Source organism: Aotus nancymaae, unplaced genomic scaffold, assembly GCF_030222135.1.
Source record: "Aotus nancymaae isolate 86718 unplaced genomic scaffold, 86718_ANA_hifiasm-v0.15.2.pri h1tg000036l, whole genome shotgun sequence".
Classification (NCBI taxonomy): Eukaryota; Metazoa; Chordata; class Mammalia; order Primates; family Aotidae; genus Aotus; species Aotus nancymaae.
The window spans coordinates 20364132-20384838 of NW_026988450.1; the positions used below are offsets into that span (position 1 = coordinate 20364132).

The following is a 20707-nucleotide window of genomic DNA, read 5'->3' on the forward strand; positions in this document are numbered from 1 at the left end:
CCTATATTAGGAAGACCGAACTAATTAGAAAAAACCCCAAACAAGGCTGGGCGCGATGGCTCACGCCTGTGATCCCAGCACTTTGGGAGGCCGAGGCGGGTGGATCACGAGGTCAAGAGATCGAGACCATCCTGGTCAACAAGGTGAAACCCCGTCTCTACTAAAAATACAAAAATTAGCTGGGCATGGTGGCACACGCCTGTAGTCTCAGCTACTCGGGAGGCTGAGGCAGGAGAATTGCTTGAACCCAGGATGCAGAGGTTGCGGTGAGCTGAGATCGCGCCATTGCACTCCAGCCTGGGTAACAAGAGCGAAACTCTGTCTCAAAAAAAAAAAAAAAAAACCAAACATATCCTGTTTATTTTATATTACCTATTCATCAGTAGTGAAATCAGGTTTAAACCTAGAGCAACATCAGTATTTTTTTTTAACTTTCTTCATTTGGCTATCATGTTTCTTCCCCAATTACTTAATGTCACAGATGGTAGCAACCTCTGTTTCCTGGGCTCAAACCATCCTCCTGCCTCAACTTCCCAAGTAGCTAGGACCCCAGGCATGTGCCACCATCCCTGGCTAATTTTTGTAGTTTTTTGGTAGAGACGGGGTTTCACCACATTGTCCAGGCTGGTCTGGAACTCCTGGACTTGAGTGATCCACCTGCCTTGGCCTCCCAAAGTGCTGGGATTACAGGCGTGAGCCACTGTGCCTGGCAGGGCTAACAGTCTTCATGAAACTTCATGTGGGAGTAGAATGTTTCTTGATCTGAGAAGATTTTCCCACAGATGCTACAGGAGCAGCACTCATCCTCCTTGTGTGAACGTCGGACATGGCTATCATGGGCAGCATGGGATGCAAACGATTTACCACAGTACTTGCATTTGAAGGGCTTCTCCCCGGAGTGCTGCCTGATGTGTGTGCGGAGTATGCTGGAGGCCGTGAACCTCTGCAGAGAAGAGAAACACAGAGCACAAGAAAAAGTCAGCTTCCATGAGGTGGCCAACTAATTAAACTAAGGGGTTAATTTCACTGTTGTTCATCCTAATGGACGAACCTTGGGTTTTGAGGCCTGGTCATCAGCAGTAGCATTAATCCAAAAGGACTCCACTGACTTGTCTTTCTGGCTGGTTTTGAGAAGCACTGGATGTTAGAACAGTGGTTCTTCAGTGGCTAAGATTATCTGGAGGTCTAGTTTTTAGAAAAGCAGATTGCTGGTCAGGCACGGTCGTTCACACCAGCACTTTGAGAGGCCAAGACGGGCGGATCACCTGGGGTCAGGAGTTCGAGACCAGCCTGGCCAACATGGTGAAACCCCACCTCTACTAAAAATACAAAAATTAGTCGGGTATGGTAGTGCACACCTGTAATCTCAGCTACTTGGGAGGCTGAAACTGGAGAAATTCTTGAACCCAGGAGGCGGGGGTTGCAATGAGCCGTTACTGTGCCACTGCACTATGGCCAGAGCGACAGAGTGAGACTTTGTCTCAAAAAAAAAAAAAAGCAGATTGCCAGCCTGGGTAACATAGCAAGACCTCACCTCTACAAAAAGTAAAAAAAATTACCTAGGCGTGGTGGTGTGCACCTGTGGACCCAGCTATGTGGAAAGCTGAGGTGGGAGGATCACTTGAGCCCGAAAGTCAAGGCCACAATGAGTTATGATGGCACCACTGCACTCCAGCCTGGGCGACAGAGTAAGACTGTCTCTAAAAAAAAGAAGCAGATTGCCAACTCTACCCAAAAGAGTGTGACCCAGTAAGTCTGACATGAGACCCAGGAGCCTGCATTTAAATAAGCAATTCTGATGCAGGTGATCCTAGGATCACACTTCAAGACAAGCTGCGTTACAGAAGGAGAAGTTAATATCAACCAGTGTCTTTGCATAAGTCAGTACCTTAGTGTTTTTCTTCTTCTTCTTTTGAATTTAAGCTTTTTAAAGATGGTTTGTAGGTTTTGTTTTGAGACAGAGTCTCACTCCATCACCCAGGCTGGAGTGCAGTGGTGTAATCTCGGCTCACTGCCACCTCTGCCTCAGTGATTCTAGTGCCTCAGCCTCCCAAGTGGCTGGAATTACAGGCACAACGCCATGCTCATCTATTCTTTGTATTTTTAGTAGAGATAGTGTTTCTCCATGTTGACCAGGCTGGTTTCAAACTCCTGACCTCAGGTGATCCACCTGCCTTGGCCTCCCAAAGTGCTGGGATTACAGGCATGAGACGCTGCACCTGACTCAGCGGTGTTTTTCTATGCTGATTATTTTCATTCTATTGTCACACGCTTTAGAGGTATTGGTTGCCCCGATCTGGTAGACTCAATGTTTCATTCCTCTCTGAGAGGCTAAGAAGCAGCTGTAGGACAGCCTCTACTCCTTTTATGGCTTTACTGTAAAAAGTGTAACTGACTCAGTGACAGAAACATAATCTATCAGTGTTTTCCAACAGGACTTTCGGCAATGATGGGAATATTCTGTACCTGCGCTGTCCAGCTTGGGAATCACTAGCCACATGTAGCCAGTGAGCACGTAAAATGTGGCTAATGCAATCTCGCAACTGAATTCTTCAACTTTCCTTCATCCTTACTAATTGAAATAGCCACATATGATTAATCGCTAACTGCACACTGGACAGTACAGATGTGTATCATCAAAACAGGACATGAGCTATTTTGGTGTAATATGTCTAAAGCATGGTCAACCTCTTGTTTCTGTTATAGTAACCCCTAACCATGTGGTTCATGCCTGTTTTTACAACTCTATATTCTGTGTAACATAGACTAGATGCCACTTCTGCAGTGCTCCTATAGAAAACTGCATCAGCAGCATCCTTTACAGATTAAAGTAGCAATAATAGTAGCTAACATTCCAGTAGTACTTTTACATTGTGCCAGGCACTGTTACAAGAATTTTATATTTTATATATCTTACTAATGTTGTCCAACAACTCAGTAAAGACTCTTCTCCCCCAATTTATCAATGTGGAAACTAACAGAGGAGTTCATGGACTTGCTCAGGGTGGCATAGCTAAGTAAGCACCAGAAGCAAGATTTGACCTTGGCCAAGTTTATGCTTTTAAATACTATATAAAACAGTGATTTTTTTTTTTTTTTTTTTTGAGATGGAGTCTCGCTTTGTCACCCAGGCTGGAGTGCAGTGGCATGATTTCGGCTCACTGCAAACCTCTGCCTCCTGGGTTCAAGTGACTCTCCTGCCTCACTTGAACCCAGCTGGGATTACAGGCACCTGCCACTATGCCCAGCTAATTTTTGTATTTTTAGTAGAAACAGGATTTCACCATGTTGGCTAGGATGGTCTCAAACTCCCTATCTCAAGCAATCTGCCAGCCTCAGCCTCCCAAAGTGCTGGGATTACAGGCTTGAGCCACTGTGCCTTTTTTTTTTTTTTTCTGAGACAGTGTCTTACTCTGTCACCCAGGCTGGAATGCAGTGGTGCAATCTTGGCTCACTGCAACCTCCACTTCCTGGGCTCAAGCACTTCTCCAGCCTTAGCCTCCCAAGAAGCTGGGAGTACAGGCATGAGCCGCCAATGCATGGGAAATTTGATTACAGGCATGAGCCACAGTGCCCAGCTAGTGCTTTTAAACACTATGTAACAGGCCATCAGGTCCCCATACATTTGGAATATGCTTTACTACATGTATCCTAAATGCCAGCTTGGGAATAGGAGGTTGGTTATATTTGATCATCTTTAGCAAACTCAAGCATATTTAGGGGTGGAAATGAGGACTGCGCTGGTATTTGACTAACATTTACCAAGAACTCATTAAGTCAGGCTTTATATTTCAAGTTCTTAAACATAGACACCCAAGCCGAGCTCAAGACCGATCCCTTAGTGAGAGGTTCCATTTACCTTAGTACAATACACACACTGGTACGGTCTGTCTCCAGAGTGGACTCGCATGTGTTTGTTGAGGCTGGAAGACTGAGAGAAACATTTCCCACACGTAGAACACTGAGGTGAAAAAGAAAAGTAGAATCGAAATCACACCTTCCTCTAACAAGTCCATTTCAACCTTGCGTTTACCTGGGGTTAGAGAAGAACTCCTTTTTTAAATGTTTTTTTTTTTTTTCTTTTTTGAGACAGGATCTCAATTTGTTATAGGAGTATATTATATATTCCTTTAAAATTTGAACTCCTGACCTCAGGTAATCCACCCACCTCGGCCTCCCAAAGTGCTGGGATTACAGGCATGAGCCACTGTGCCTGGCCTCTCAATTTTCAAAAAAGGAAAATGGGACCGGGCGCGGTGGCTCACGCCTGTAATCCCAGCACTTTGGGAGGCCGAGGCAGGTGGATCACGAGGTCAAGAGATCGAGACCATCCTGGTCAACATGGTGAAACCCCGTCTCTACTAAAAATACAAAAAATTAGCTAGGCATGGTGGCGCATGCCTGTAATCCCAGCTACTCAGGAGGCTGAGGCAGAAGAACTGCCTGAACCCAGGAGGCGGAGGTTGTGGTGAGCCAAGATCGCGCCATTGCACTCCAGCCTGGGTAACAAGAGCGAAACTCCGTCTCAAAAAAAAAAAAAGAAAATGGGCTCAAGGTCATAGCTGCCTGAGCTAGTTCCAACAAGGCCAACAGTCAAGCAAGAATACCTCCGTGTCCAAGCCGCATCCTCCTTTTAATTAAGCCCAAGGGTATACTGTACTTTTTTTGCACTAAGCCTAGCACAGCATCCAGGTGTCTGGAATGGCAGAAAATGGCTCCCTATTGTCATTACTGCTTTTCTGTCTTTCATAATCCTCAGCCTGCTGTAGAGGCCTTCTGCTCTTTTTTTTTTTTGGAGATGGAGTTTGACTCATTGACCAGGCTGAAGTTCAGTGGCGTGATCCTGGATTCAAGCAATTCCCTTGCCTCAGCCTCCCAAGTAGCTGGGATTATGGGCATGCGCCACTACACCTGGCTACTTTTTGCGTTTTTAGTAGAGATGGGGTTTCTCCATGTTGGTCAGACTGGTCTTGAACTCCCAACCTCAGGTGATCCACCCACCTTGGCCTCCCAAAGTGCTGGGATTACAGGTGTGAGCCACCACGCCCAGCCAGCCTTCCACTCTTTGGAAGGACCGTGCCTTTGCTTCCTCCTCACCTATACCTGTCAATACACCTGCACAGATATGGGACAAGGTGCAGTTTCTCAGGTGCACATGCCAGGTTCTTTCCTGCCTGGAACAGCTTGACCCTTTTCCCTAGCCCAACTAATCCTGCCACCAGTATAAATCAGACACCCCATCTGTCCTTCTAGACTTGGCTCAAGGCCACTTCTGTGCATCTTTCATAATCCGCATGTCTAGGTGGCCATGGAGACCCCTTCCTCCATGTTCCTCCCTCTGTTGCTACAGGCATCCTAACACGTGTGCATCGCATCGCCCTGCCTATTCCCGACTGCCTGTTCCGTAATACTATCCTCTCCTCCTTCAGAGAGGGTGTCCGTCAGGCACCACAGCCCTGTGGCTAGCACCTGTGAGGCCCTCCCCGCATTCAGGAGCTTGGGAAGGGAGAGAGAATGTGATGGCGGGTCACGTGTCCTCTTAATACTCACCTTGTGAGGCCGGTGCTTCTCATGAACATGAAGAATGTGGATCCGCAGCCGGTCCCGCTTCTCAAAGGACCGTTTGCAGAGAGAACAGGGAAATTTCCTATCGCCCTTGTCCACACAGGGGGTGTACTTGAGGTGCTTGTCTCTGTAATATTTGTAGGTAAATACCTTCCCACATCTTTCACATCTGTAGCCTTCTGCAGACTCTGTCAAACACAGCAAACACAATGTCTCTTCAGTTACTTCCTTCCCTACTTCCTTCAAGAGGATATTTCTTTATCTATTTATTTAGTTTTAGATAAGAGTTCTTTTGGCTACTTTGAGAGGAATTTTTTTTTTTTCTTTTTTGGAGATAGACTATTGCTCAGTTGCCCAGTCTGGAGTGCAATGGCTCACTGCAACCTTTGCTTCCCGGGTTCAAGCAATTCTCCTGCCTCAGCTTCCCAAGTAGCTGGGATTACAGGCACATACCACCACGCCTGGCTAATTTTTGCATTTTTAGTAGAGATAGGGTTTCACCATGTTGGCCAGGCTAGTCTCCAACTCCCGACCTCCAGTGATCTGCCCCTCTCAGCCTCCCAAAGTGCAGGGATTACAGGCATGAACCACTGTGCCTGGTCAAGATGATTTTTAAAAACCTTTTTATTACAGAAAAATGTAAACATATACCAAAGTGAAAATAATAGTGTAATAAACCCTCATGTGCCAAACACCAAGCTTTGACCAACTCATAACTAATTTTGTTTTCATTTATCACCTCTACCCATAGTAAATTCATCCTTTGATTCAAAAATATCTAACTGTAATCTTTAGAAGATGACATCTTTTTAAAAAGCATAATTGCGGCAGGGCACGGTGGCTCACACCTGTAATCCCAGCACTTTGAGAGGCCAAGGCGGGAGGATCACCTGAGGTCAGGGGTTCGAAACAAGCCTGGCCAACATGGTGAAACCTCGTCTCTACTAAAAATACAAAATTAGCCAGGCATGGTGGTGCATGCCTGTAATCTCAGCTACTTGGGAGGCTGAGGCAGGAGAAACACTTGAACCTGAGAAGTGGAGGTTGCAGTGAGCCGAGATCGTGCCACTGCACTCCAGCCTGGGCAACAAGAGTGAAACTCCGTCTCACAAACACAAAAAAGCATCATTGTGCCAGGTGCAGTGGCTCACACCTTTAATACCAACACTTTGGGAAGCTGAAGTGGGCAGATCACTTGAGCCCAGCAGTTTGAGACCAGCCTGGGCAACATAGTAAGACCCCATCTCTACAAAAAAACAATAAAAATTATCTGGGCATGATGGCACACGCCTTTAGTCCCAACTGCTCAGGAGGCTGGGGTGGGAGGATCGCTTAAGCCTGGAGTTAGTTGAGGCTGCAATGAGCGGTGACTGAGCCACTGCACTCCAGCCTGGGAAAGAGAGCAAGAGCATGTCTCAAAAAAAAAAAAAAAAAGCATAACCATAATCTCATTGTCACACAGTCATACCTAAACAATTAACTCGTATTCCTTTATAGAAACATATATGTACTTATATACACACACATATATTTGTTTAATTACTTCCTGGTCAGTCCATTCAAATTAGGAATCAAACGGAGTCTACATGTTGTATATGGTTGCTGTGTCTCTTAAATATCTTAACCTATAGGCTCTCCTCTTTTCTTCCTGGAAATGAATTGTTGAAGCGATCCTTCCACCAGCCACATTTGAGGGCAGTACAACCCTGCAGCTCTTGAACACATTCCCGCCTGGTACTTGTTACAAGGTTAATACACTGAGGCCGATCTACTTCTCTTTGTGCCTTTAAGATCAGCCTGAGTTACAAGCTCAGAGCCGTCACCAGGACACCCACAGCTGACTGCCCAGGCTTCACAGTGCCGTTCCGTTTTACAAAATTTGAAGGACCCTCTTAGGTTATACTTCATTTCTCAAAACTTGCGGCAGATTCCAGAGCTAGGATCTTTATGTACAGAGTAAGAGTGAAAGCATCTTGACTTCCCTAATGCACAGGGTTGCTGTGATGATGAATTTTTATTTTATTTTATTATTATTTTTTTATTTTTGAGACGGAGTTTTGCTCTTGTTGGCCAGGCTGGAGTGCAATGGCATAATCTTGGCTCACCACAACCTCCACCTCCTGGGTTCAATCAATTCTCCTGCCTCAGCCACCCAAGTAGCTGGGATTACAGGCATGTGCCACCATGCCTGGCTAATTTTTTGTATTTTTAGTAGAGATGGGGTTTCACCATGTTGGCCAGGATGTTCTCGATCTCTTAACCTCATGATCCACCCGCCTCGGCCTCCCAAAGTGCTGGGATTACAGGCGTGAGCCACCGCGCCCGGCTGTGATGATGAATTTAATTCTAACACTTACTGAGTCTCACCAACGTGAGAGATGCTATCACTGAATGACAAGCAAGACTGAGAGGTAAATCTGTTTTTATCAATGGAGGAGGGAGGAGGAAAGAAGTTAGAGAGGGCGCAGCTAGACTCTAGCAAAGCAAGTCCTACGTCCAGAGGTGTCTATGTGTTGGGGGAAGGCGGGAGAACAGGGGCCACCTACAAAAGCATCCCTGTGGAGGACACTCTGGATTCCAGAGGATAAAGTGGCTTTGACTATGAATACACCACTGAGACCTCATTGTTTGACCCCAGGGAGGGAGAGCAGCCAAGAGTGAGTCTATGCAAGAGTCTGCAGATAGAAATCTTCTCAGCATCAGGACAGCAGGGAAGCTGTCCATCAGGGGCTTTGTTAGTTGACAACTCCATCCCAGGCCCATTAAACAGGTGGCTAAGGAAATAAACCATTCATTAAGTAAATAACCAGGAAGGCAACTGCCAACCCCAAGCTGATCCATCGCCCTGCTCTGTCTGTCACTTTCATTGAGGTGCTAATACTCTCAGAATCCCCTTGCTAGGACCTTTTTTGGTACAGAAGTAGAATTTTTATTGGTCAGAAATATCTGGTCTTCCTGCTTCCTGGGGTGGGAAGGGAAGAGAGGGTCAGCAGTTTTACAAACCTAAGCACTAAAGCACATCAAAATTCAGTATGAAGGTTCAATAGTGAGCTCGCTGAAGAACAAGCACTTAGGCAGAAATGAAACCTAATTTCATCTTGTTCCCTATCCCTCCTAGTTTCATCTTGTTCCCTATCCTCACTCCCCCTATTGCTTCACACCTCCACACCCCAAAACACACACACAAATTCCCAGTCTCCCTCACAAGAGGGGAATGCTCGGATATTCAAATAACCTGCCCACACAGAGTCTAGACCCTTCCCTCACCACTCGAGACCTCAAAGGGGAAGGCTCCCACCTACCACCAATCCTCCCCAAAAAGCCTTTGGGGTAAAAAAACTCATTTGAGAGTGCAATGGGGCCAGATGTGGTGGCTCACGCCTGTAATCCCGCCACTTTGGGAGGCCAAGGCAGGCAGATCACGAGGTCAGGAGATGGAGATCATCCTGGCTAACATGGTGAAACCTCGTCACTACTAAAAATACAAAAAAATTAGCCAGGGGTGGTGGTGTGCACCTGTAGTTCCAGCTACTTGGGTGGCTGAGGCAGGAGAATCACTTGAACCTGGAAGGCGGAGGTTGCAGTGAGCTGAGATCATGCCACTGCACTCCACTCCAGCCTGGGCAACAGAGTGAGACTCTGACTCAAAAAAAAAAAAAAAGAGAGAGAGAGAGTGAATGGAGTTTTAATTTTTCTTTCCTTTTTATCACATCCAAACCATTCATATTAACAGATTAACATTCATTTATAATTATTCCCAACAAATTAAGTTGTTTACAAGTTTCACTCCAAACATTGTCCAAAATATATGCCCTCATAACAATGCTGTAAGCATCAGGTATCACTTGGTTCAGAACTGGAACACAAGTATCTTATCCACACGCACGGTTTCCTCCCCCACTTAACCATCATAAGCCCTCATTCTGTTGCTTGCTCTGATTGCCTCTGATATCCGCATACTATTCCATGTTAATGTACAGGTGGAGTATCCTTTTTCTGAAATGCTTGGGACCAGAAATGTTTTGGATTTCAGGTTTTTTCCCAACTTTGGAATATTTCATATACATAATGAGGTATCTTGGGTATGGGACTAAGTCTAAATATAAAGTCCATTCATGTTTTATACATTATACACATAGCCTGAAGGTATTTTTTTTCTTTTTTTTTTTTCCTTTTTTTTTTTGAAGACGGGGTTTCACCATGTTGGTCAGGCTGGTCTTGAACTCCCGACCTCAGGTGATCCGCCCGCCTTGGCCTCCAAAGTGCTTGGATGGAGTCTTGCTCTGTTGCTTGGGTTGGAGTACAGTGGCATGATCTCGGCTCACTGTAACCTCCATCTCCCGGGTTCAAGAGATTTTCCTGCCTCAGCCTCCTGAGTAGCTGGAATTACAGGCATCCACCACCACACCCAGCTAATTTTTTTGTATTTTTAGTAGAGACACGGTTTCACAGTCTTGGCCAGGCTGGTCTTGAACTCCTGACTTCAGGTGATCTGCCTGCCTCAGCCTCCCCAAAGTGCTGGAATTACAGGCACAAACCACCACGCCCAGCCCATAATACCACAATATTTTAAATAATTTGGTGCATGAAACAAAGTTTGTGTTAAGTACTTTTGTGTGTAAATTCCCACTTTTGGCAATATGTTCGTGCTCAAAAAGTTTCGATTTAGAGCATTTTGGATTTAGGATTTCTTGATTAGGGATGCTGAACCTGCATCATCATTTACTTAATTATTATTATTTATTTATTTATTTTGAGACGGAGTTTCGCTCGTTACCCAGGCTGGAGTGCAATGGCGCGATCTTGGCTCACCGCAACCTCCACCTCCTGGGTTCAAACAATTCTCCTGCCTCAGCCTCCCAAGTAGCTGGGACTACAAGCACGCGCCACCATGCCCAGCTAATTTTTTTTGTATTTTTAGTAGAGACGGGGTTTTACCTTGTTGACCAGGATGATCTCGATCTCTTGACCTCGTGATCCACCCGCTTTGGCCTCCCAAAGTGCTGGGATTATAGGCGTGAGCCACTGTGCCCGGCCCATTTACTTACTTATTATACTACTGAGCATTTAGGTCATTTGTGATTTTTCCTCACACGTGGTGCCAGTTACAAATCTTCATAAGCATAGCTTTTGCCTTTTAGACTATTTCTCAATAATAAATTTCCAGAAGAGTATTACTGAGACATCAAAGTTATAAACATCGTAATAATTCAATACATATGGTGAAAACATTTCTCTAAAATGGCTGGGCGTGGTGGCTCATGCCTGTAATCCCAGCATTTTAGGAGCCCGAGGTGGGAGGATCACTTGAGGCCAGGAGTTCAAGAGCAGCCTGACCAACATAATGAAACTTTCTCTACTAAAAATACAAAAACTAGCAGGGTGTAGTGGTGCATGCCTGTAATCCCAGCTACTCAGGAGGCTCAGGCAGGCAGGAGGCGGAGGTTTCGGTGAGCAGAGATCACACCACTGCACTCCCTCTGCCTTACACGTGCCTTATTTCAGCTCATCCCTAAGCAGCTTTTCCGAATTTAATTCTAATGTCTTCCTCGCATACAGTACACACTGGGATCCGGGAGCAGAAGATACTAAGATGTTTAGGGTTATATCCTACCCCAAAGCATCTCAGTCTAGCAGGAAAACAAAACAGGCTTGCAGATGCAATTCACTTTTTTTTTTTCCGACAAGGAGTCTCACTCTGTCACCCAGGATGGAGTGCAAAATGGCGTGATTTCGGCTCACTGCAATCTCCGCCTCCTGGCCAGGTTCAAGCAATTCTCCAGCCCCAGCCCTCTCCAGTGGCTGGGACTACAAAGGTGCACCACCATGACCAGAGAATTTTTTTTGTATTTTTAGTAGAGATGGGGTTTCACCATGTTGGCCAGGATAGTCTTGAACTCCTGACCTCATGACCTGCCTGCTTCAGCCTCCCAAAATCCTGGTATTACAGGACTATCACGCCCAGTTGCCCAGGCTGGAGTACAGTGGCACCATCTTGGCTCACCGCAACCTCTGCCTCCTGGTTTCAAATGATTCTCCTGCCTCAGCCTCCCTAGCAGCTGGGACTACAGGCACCTCCCACCACCCCTGGCTAATTTTTGTATTTTTAGTAGAGACGGGGTTTCACCATGTTAGCCAGGCTGGTCTTGAACTCCTGACCTCAAGTGATCCACCCACCTTGGCCTCCCATAGTGCTAGGATAACAGGCATGAGGCACCATGCCAGGCCTGCCTTTTCTCTTATTTACAGTGATTTACATTTATCTTGTCCCACCTAACAAGTTAGGTGGAATTTGCATGTTAAATGGCTCTCCAAGTGATTTCTAGATCACTAAGTGTATCTAGAAATCACTTGGAGAGCCATTTAACATGCAAATTCCACCGTCCCTAGAGTGGGCTGGTGGTTCTCTAGCTCCTTGCTACTCTATTGTGGTCCAAGGACCAGGACTAGCAGTACTCCCTGGAAATTGATAAAAATACCAAATCCTGGGCCCCTACCCTGAATGAGAACCGGCATTGTGAAGTTCCCCGGGTATTCATTCCCACATAAAGTTTGAGAGTGAGAGTCCAGCTCAATATTTCTCCAACTTGCCTGAGACCCATAGTAGGCAATGTATTTTATATTGACACCCAGCATACACACACATCCCCATGTGAAATAGAAATTTCACAAAACATTGCTTACTCTTAAGTGATTCCCATCAATATTTTCTATTCTACTCTATGCTTATTCTCTTTTTTCAGAAATGTGGGTCTCAGCCACTGAATTGATTTCCCACCCCACTAAGACATGCAACTCTGCAACGTGCCATTTGAAAAACACTGCTCTAGGGATTCCACTTCAGCTACATTAGCCTGGGCAGAGATGAATCAGAAACTGGCTCACCTATGGCAGAGGTTACATCCATTTATCTCATTTTCTTTTATTGTTAGGCTGGGAAGAAAAGTAGGTATCTTTATTTTTTTTCTTTTTTTGACGGAGTTTTGCTCTTGTTGCCCAGGCTGGAGTGCAATGCGCAATCTTGGCTCACCGCAACCTCTGCCTCCTGGGTTCAAGCTATTCTCCTGCCTCAGCCTCCCAAGTAGCTGGGATTACAGGCATGCACCACCACGCCTGGCTAATTTTGTATTTTTAGTAGAGATGAGGTTTCTAGGTATTGGTCAAGCTGGTTTCAAACTCCCGACCTTAGGTGATCTGCCTGCCTCAGCCTCCCAAAGTGCTGGGATTACAGGCGTGAGCCACTGTGCCCGGCCGAAGAACAGGTATCTTTATGAATAGGAGCAGCTTCCACAGCCTTGGGAAGTTGAGGATGCTTTTCTTCGCTTGGGTAATTCCCCCCTGGTTAGAGACCCCCCTGTTTAGTCCTCTGCATTAGCCTTTGGGAGAGAGGAACTGCACATGGAGGGTTTGTGGAAAAGAGCCCAGTCCTTCTAGTGGGATGCCCTCACCGGGCGAGACAAGTTGTGCACTCACCTTCAGAGGGCCCAGATGGCTGCTTCCCCAGCTCTGTGACCTGAAGGCTCACAGGAATGTCCAGAAATTTCTCATAGCAGTCTCCATACCACACAAGGAGCTCTTGGTTCTGGTGGATCTCTTTGCAGCTCTCATAAAATATATGCCCTTGACACTGCACAGCAACTAGGTTTTGCTCCTTGGGGAAGCGGGCACAGTTGACATAGGACATCCAATTCCCCATACCTCCTTTTCCATCTATAAAGTGGCTCAAATGACCATCTTCAAAGATCTAAATGAAGTAAGACATGAAGTTTGTACTGTACTTTTTAATTTTGAATTTACAAAATGAACTTTTAAGAACTTATAACCCAAATCTCACATTTGAGTCCACCAAATAGACTTCTATCATTCAGACTTTTTTTTTTTTTGAGATGGGAGTTTCTGTTGCCCAGGCTGGAGTGCAACAGCGTGATCTCAGCTCACTGCAACCTCCGTCTCCTGGGTTCAAGCAATTCTCCTCCCTCAGCCTCCTGAGTAGCTGCAATTACAGGCATGCATCACCATGCGCAGCTAATTTTTTGTATTCTTGATAGAGACGGGGTTTCTCCATGTTGGTTAGGCTGGTCTTGAATTTCCAACCTTAGGTGATCCTCCTGCCTCAGCCTCCCAAAGTGCTGGAATTACAGTTATGAGCCACCGCACCCAGCCTATCATTCAGATTTCTACATCATTACAAGTAGTTTATAAATCTACTAATGCCAATGTAGATTTGTTTTTAAGGACTCTAGGTAATGTCACATATTGTTTTTTTTTAAAGAGATAGAGCCTCACTCTATTGCCCAGACTGGAGTGCGGTGGCCCAATCACAGCTCACAGTAGCCTCGAATTCCTGGACTCAAGTGATCCTCTCACCTTAGCCCCCTGAGTAGCTGGAACTACACAAGCATGCACCATCACACCTGGCTAATTTTTTAAAAAATTTTTTGTAAAGACAGGGTCTTACTATGTTTCCCGGGCTGGCCTCAAACTCCTGAGCTCAAGTGATCCTCCCACCTTGGCCTCCTAAAGTGCTAGAATTACGGTGTAAGCCACCGAGCCTGCCTAATGTGATTCATCCTAAAAGATTCTTTTATCACTTTCTTGCTTCCCAAATTTCTGTAGTGAGCATATGTTGATTTCATAAGCAGAGGTAAGTGAAACCAAAAGGTTACACTGAATTCCACCACTTAAACACAACAGTTTTGTATTTTACCCCCACTTAGTTTTCACACATATTGATGGAGCTACAAATGATTTCATTCAAGACTGGGCGTGGTGGCTCATGCCTGTAATCCCAACACTTTGAGAGGCCAAGGGGGAAGAATCACTTGAGATCAGGATTTCAAGACCAGCCTAGCCAATATAGTGAAACCCCATCTCTACTAAAAATACAAAAATTAGCTGGGCATGGTGGTGCATGCCTGTAATCCCAGCTGCTCGGGAGGCTGAGGCAGGAGAATTTCTAGGAGGCAGAGGTCACAGTGAGCTGAGATCGTGCCACTACACTTCAGCCTGGGTAACAGACAGAGACTCTGTCTCAAGAAGAAAAAAAAAGAAAAATGATTTCTTTCTCTGCTGCTGGCAATTTCACTGTCTCCAACGTTTTGTTATTATAAACAACCCAGGGATTAACATATACCACATAGCCTTGATTTCAGATTATTTTCCTATACTCTATTTCTAGAAGTAGAAATTCCAGGTCAAGGGATTTTGAGCATTTTAAGGTATCTGATACATTCTGACAAATAGTTTTCTCTTGCAGGTGATAAACTGCAGTCCCACCAGCATGTCCCTAATATATCATCACTAGATCTTGAAGAGTATCTGTTGTTGTTTTTTTTAAATCCTTGACTAATTTTATAGGAGAATAATATTGAATTTTAAAACTTGTTTTTATTTTCTTTAGCATACTTTCAGCACTCTATAATATCTAAAGCATTTGGTTTTGTCTATAAATATAATACAATGTATTGATTCTTTAAATGTATATTCCATAGCTAATCTTCCAGACTAAAATGACCTAAGGCACCCACAAAACACAGAATTCATGCAGAGGTGCTATCCTCATGGAGCAAACACTAGCCCTTCCTTCCCTTTACAGGGAACAAACCCCAGATATCTGCCCTGGATGTCCTCTCTCTCTGACCAGGACTCTCCCAGAGCGGCAAAGGCCAAGACTTTCCCCTAGTAGTCTCCCGCCCCATTTTCAGCAGCACACCCACCAGAAACAGATTTACCTCCCACATCACAGAATTGTCTCCGTAGGTCTTCACTTCACTGGCGTTGACCACTTTACCTTGAAAGGGCCCAAACCTGACTCCTTTGGCAATAAAACTACTGCAGAACACGCCGAAATGTGGGACTTCACCAAACACGGTCCGCATGAGGCACAGACCTGGGGGAAAGCCGAGGCAGGAAAAGAGAATGAGGAGGGTGACTCTGCGTGAGTTCACGGAAAGAAATCCACACAAGGACTTCTGCCTACCTTCTGGAAGTTGAAGGGAGTCTTTATCCAGAGTTTGAGGAAGAGAATCAGATCCTAGCAAAAAGCAGTTTTAAACAGTTTTTCATTAGAAATGTATTATGAAGTGCTTTTATAAGGTGTTTTCCTCCTTAACTCCCTAGAGGTAACCATCATCCCAGTTTGATGTTTATTTGTCATTTCTATTTTTCCCTCCTCATTTTACATGAGCTGTCCATTGACGATCTCACTCTATGCAATTCCATATACAATTTCTCATTTGAGATTCAGAACAGCCTCATGCAAGATTATGTAATTAACCCCATTAGGCAAATTTAAGGGATTTAAGGATCAGAGTTAATGCTTGACTGAGGTAAAGGTAGCTGGCTGAGAGGGGACTCTTAGGTGTGAAGTGCTGGAAGGCTGTCGTTGCATGTTACCATAGACTCTGAACCCACGTGGGAGTTCACTGCATGAACCATTTCTCTCTTGGTCCTTAGCTCTCACTGAAAGCAACCTTGGTCATGCAGTTAAGCAAGCAGGGCCTCAGAAGTGAGCCTAGCCGACCCTGGCTCTCATGGAGGTACCTCTCCCCCTCACACTCTACACATTCAGCTCCACCTGGAAGTGCCTCTTTCCCACTCCCGCTCCCACCTGCATTCCCATCCAATTCAACTCCCAGATGGTGTGGGCTCCCTTTACCAGAGCTGTCTGTGGGGACCAGGAGGCCTGAAATCGCATGCTGCAGGCTGGCTGGGTGCTCCAGGCTGGCAGTGGTCCCGTACAGAACGAAGTGCAGGTCTTCCTCCGTGAAGTGGAACTGAGCAGGCGACGTCCCCTCTTGGTTGGAGGGTTTGGGACCATTCTCAGACTGCTTTCTGGGTGAGCAAGGTAATAACTGCGAGGTCCTCAGCCCATCAGGTAACAGAGAGGCATCCACAGGGGGCGGTGGAATGAAAGTTTCAGGTCCACAACACGGGTCACTCTCGTTGCGGCCACCAATGATCTGGTGGCCCAGATCTTCACCGCTGGCCCCCATGTACTCGCGGCTGCAGCTCAGGAAGGGCGGCACTTCCCTGGGGACGTGGGGAATTGGGTACCACGGTGGCAGCTTGCCGTACCAGGGCAGATCGTAGAGAGGCTCCCTTTGTAGGCCCAGACTCGGGCTCAGCACGGGAGGCGCCATGCGGAAGGCGAAGGGGGGCATGGCCGGGGCAGCAGACACGGCAGCCTCCAGCTGCCGGAAGGGTTGGAAGTCTTCCTCCGCTGTGGCCAGGCCGTTTCTGTAGTGTCCATAGGCCGGGAAAGGCGTGTAGTACGCGGCCAGGTTCTGCGGGCTGCTCTCGGGGGGGTAGCCCACCTTGTCCGGAGGGGCGGCCTCACCTGGCCGGGGAAGAGCCATCCCGGGCCCGCGTGCTAGGAGGCTCTGCGGAAAAGCGGGCACCGCTGACGACACCGCGCGGGCCCTGCCCTGGGTCCAGCCCGCGCCTCCCCGCCTGCTCCCTCCACCAGAGCCAGCCCCGGGTCCAAGGGAACAGGCTAAACCCCTCAGTCGGATCCCTCCAACCCTCTCCCACAATTAAGACAAAACGAAAAAACAGCAATAGAAGCAAACTGAAAAAACCCCAAACGAAAATCTGCCGGGAACCCGCCCGACTCTAAATTCCAGGTTAGTGTCTCCTCGGCCTTCCCTTCCCCAAGCCCGGCTGATTCCACACACCCGCTCTCCGCTTTCGGCCCCAACCCGGTTCCAGCAAAACCCGTTGAAGTTCCTTCTCCTTCTTTCTTCTCGGCCCAACCACTTCCTTCTTCTCGGCCCAACAAAACTCTTTTCAGGGTCTGTGGGAGCCGCAGGGCCCTCCCAACCCCGAGGCTGGGTCGGGTGCCGAGCGCAGGAGGCGGGAGGGCAATGGAGCAGGCGACAGCTCCAGGCGCTCCTGGGCCCTCAGCTGGGAGGGAAGAGCCGACGACCCGGGATCGCACCGCGCAGATGGAGACGCGCTCCCTGAGCCCCCGGGCAGGTCCAGGGACCCCGTGACCTGCTCCGGCCCAGCGGTCCTGACTGCCCGCAAGGGAAGGGCGCGCCGCCGTCTGCTGCCCTGGGATGCGCCGCCAGAACCCCGTTTCCCTCGCAGGCGGGGTCCGCCACATTCCCCTGGTCCCTCTGAAACTCCAGCCATTCTACCAGGACTATTCGGGCCTTGGGTCGCCCCTTGGGAGCCGCTTGGAAGAGCCTCGGCCAGATGGGAGAGAAGAGCCCCGGTGACCGCCAGTCCTCCCGCCTCCGCGCCTCCGGGAAAGGATGGCGTTTTAATGGACAGGCAGCAAGTTCACCGAGGCTGAAGAATGAAGCCCTTCAGGGCCGGCCGGTCTTGAGATCAATGAGCCCAATAAGAAAACCAACCAGGGTCATGACTCAGAAATTAAAGAACACTGGGTCAGGAGAGGAGGTCAGCCAGGAAGCAGGCAGCAGCCCGTCTCCTCCAAAGGCGTCCCGCTCTTGGCCTCCTCCGACCTCAGGGATTTGCAACTTGGGATTCAAAGCCCCCGAGAGGCAAAACGACCATCCAAAACGAACTGCGCCAGCAACTGCTGCCCGCGCTCCCCAGCGGCCCCAGAAGACCACCGTCCCCGGCCCCAGGCGCGCCCTGCCCCGTGCCTACCTCGGACACCACCTCCGAGAACGCTGCCGCGGAGCGGACACCTCCAGGATGCTGCGGGGCCACTAGGGCTCGGTAGACTTCGGGCGGGCCCCGAGGGCTGAGCCAGGTTTAAGAGGGCGGGCGGGGCCGCGGGGCATCCAGAGGGCGAGGGTGGGGAAGGGACCCGGCCCACGCGGATCCCCGCAGCGTCTTCTCCCCGCCCACCGCAGCCATTGGCCGACTCTCGATTCTTCCCCACTGTCCCCTGGGGTCGCGCACTTAACTCATCAGTTCTCCAAACACTCCCCAGGACGCTGTTGGAGAGCGCTCGCCGCTGGCTTTTCAGGGCCGGCACTATTGCCGCTCCAGGCGTGCAGAGTCGGGGAGCTAAAAGCTGGACACGTGTGCTACCCAGGGCCCCCAGATACGCCCCTCCGCGCGCACATGAACCCGAGCCTAGAAGGCCGGACTCGCGTCCTGGGTCGAGCCCCTTACTCTCCGCTCCCAGTTCGGAGAAGCCCAGCCCGCCCGAAGGCGGCGTCTGACTCGCTAGTGCACCTGGTGGTCGTCTGTTACTGACACCTGGGGACGAAGCGGGCACCTCCCTGAGCGCTGGGAAGAGGCACCTCGTGAGTCCCAGGCGGTGACACGTGGGCGCGTTGGGCCCAGCACCCCCAACACTTCCGCGGTTTCGGGTGGTCGTTTTGCTCTCTCGGGGGCCTTTATTCCTTAAGTGGCTTTCAACGACCGAGGAAGGGCCTCCCGCACCGCCGCAGCTGTCACTTCCCTCGGGGAAGACTCGCGACCTTGGACGCGCAGGCTCTGAAAACCAAGGTCCAGACCCATACCGAGCTCCCAAAGACCGCATTTGAATTCCCCTGGCCGGCCATTGAGGGAGAGAAAGGAGCATTTAGTTCCATTCACATTCACAGAAGGAAGCGCCGAGGGTGGGGGAAACGCGGTCCCGCCGGGTAAGCAGGGCCGGGTTCCTCGCTCCCCGCACCCTCCCCGCCACCCCCACGCCCCGCCACCCCCACGCCCCGCCAGCCCGGCCGCCGCTCCCTCTAAGCTGAATGGGGAGAGACCCGCCCAAGGCGCGGCCGTTGGGCTGAAGACCGAGGTGCAGCCTCACCCCCGGCCTGGCAGCGGCTTGGAGGAGGGAGAGAAAGGAGGAACATCTACCCTGCTAAGAGACACCGCCGGAGTCCCTAAAGCTGGCGGGGGAGGGAGGCCGGGGCCCGGATCTTCAGAGCGGCCGCAGCCGGGCGAGCGCCCCTTTCTCAGTGCAGGAAATCAGACCCTGCAGCCTTCGCCCGACGCGGCGGGGCTGCAAGAGGGGAGGAAGGAGGAAGACTCGGACCATCCCGGGCGCGGGCAGCATGAGCTCAGCCTCATCTCCCCGCGCGCCGCGCCGCCCGCTCGACCCCTTTGCCCCCGCGGGTCGCCCTGGTCCCCGCGCCCGCCCGCCCGACCCCTTTGCCCCCGCGGGTCGCCCTGGTCCCCTCGCCCGCCCGCCCCGACGCCTTCGCGTTGTTCCGCGCTGCCTGCGGTCAGCCGCGTTTCGCTTCGCAAGGAGCGCGTTGTTTTCTCAATCGAAATAGGATCAAGAGCGCAGCGTTTCCTTGTCTCCTTGTTTGGAGGTGATAAGATCTTGGCCAACAGATCGAAAAAGTGAAAAGCCCCCGTCGAATCTTGTTTCAAGTGTCTCTGTGGAAGGATCGTTTACTTGGAAAAGCAGAATACATTCTATTGCCGTTTTTCTTCAGGAGGCGTGCTCACCCTAGAGCTCCTAGACCCACTGGCGTTCGCTGTACCTTCCTCCTGGGCTTCACCGGTGGGATTTCAAGAATGACTGGGGGCACTTGGGTGGTCTATGGGTGGCAGGTCCTCAAGAGGCAGTTTTTTTCGTGCACTCAAGGGTGGCAGCTTTATTTTAGCAGAAGCAACATCAAACCTTATCTTAGAGGTTTGTTTTGCAAAGAATCCAGAGTTTCCTATATTTGACATTATTTTTAAATAAGACTTGCTTGTTTTAAGGAGTTGAGAGAAACAGACAAAAGGAAGGTTGAAATCCTTGCTTGCCATCCCCACTCTAGGAGGTAATCCTGATCAACAGTTTGGTTTGCTCCTTACCCCCATTCCTTAGGAAACAAAAAACAAAACTATACTTTTAAATTGTGTTAAATTGTGTAGGATTACGTAGGATTTTGTAAAAATAAAAATGGGATTATACTTCACCCATTTCTGCAACGGTCTAGCTCCTAGTAGTCATCATTCCCTATCAGTATACTAGAATTAATCTTATTTTATTATTTTTATTATTTTAAGACAGGGTCTCACTTTGTCACCCAGGCTGGGTGTACAGTGGGGTGATCGTGGCTCAATGCAGCCTCGACCTCCTGGGCTCAAGCTGTCCTCCTGCATTACTACCTGGCCCCCTCCCCTCAAGTAGCTGGGACTACAGGTATTTGCCACCAAGCCCGGCTAATTTTTGTATTTTTTTTTTTTGAGACGGAGTTTCGCTCTTGTTACCCAGGCTGGAGTG

General features: G+C 48.8%; 1 protein-coding gene across 1 annotated transcript; it reads right to left on the reverse strand.

Moving 5' to 3' along the window:
* Window positions 1-715: 715 nt before the first annotated feature.
* PRDM14 (PR/SET domain 14) lies at window positions 716-16922 on the reverse strand. Its single transcript, XM_064384096.1, has 7 exons — window positions 16223-16922; window positions 15545-15598; window positions 15297-15454; window positions 13039-13309; window positions 5551-5753; window positions 3860-3961; window positions 716-943 (listed from the first exon to the last, which is right to left on the reverse strand). The coding sequence occupies exons 1-7, from the start codon at window positions 16920-16922 to the stop codon at window positions 716-718; spliced, it is 1716 nt and encodes a 571-aa protein (XP_064240166.1).
* Between the last annotated feature and the right edge of the window lie 3785 nt (window positions 16923-20707).

What these genes read in the sequence shown, in the direction of transcription:
- PRDM14 (XM_064384096.1), bottom strand. Translation starts at nt 16,922, where the DNA reads ATGGCTCTTCCCCGGCCAGGTGAGGCCGCCCCTCCGGACAAGGTGGGC. An exon ending in CTCCCTTCAACTTCCAGAAG is followed by an intron (nt 15,455 to 15,544) that starts GTAGGCAGAAGT and finishes GCTTTCCCCCAG; the next exon opens with GTCTGTGCCTCATGCGGACC. An exon ending in AGAAGCACCGGCCTCACAAG is followed by an intron (nt 3,962 to 5,550) that starts GTGAGTATTAAG and finishes TTTTCACCTCAG; the next exon opens with TGTTCTACGTGTGGGAAATG.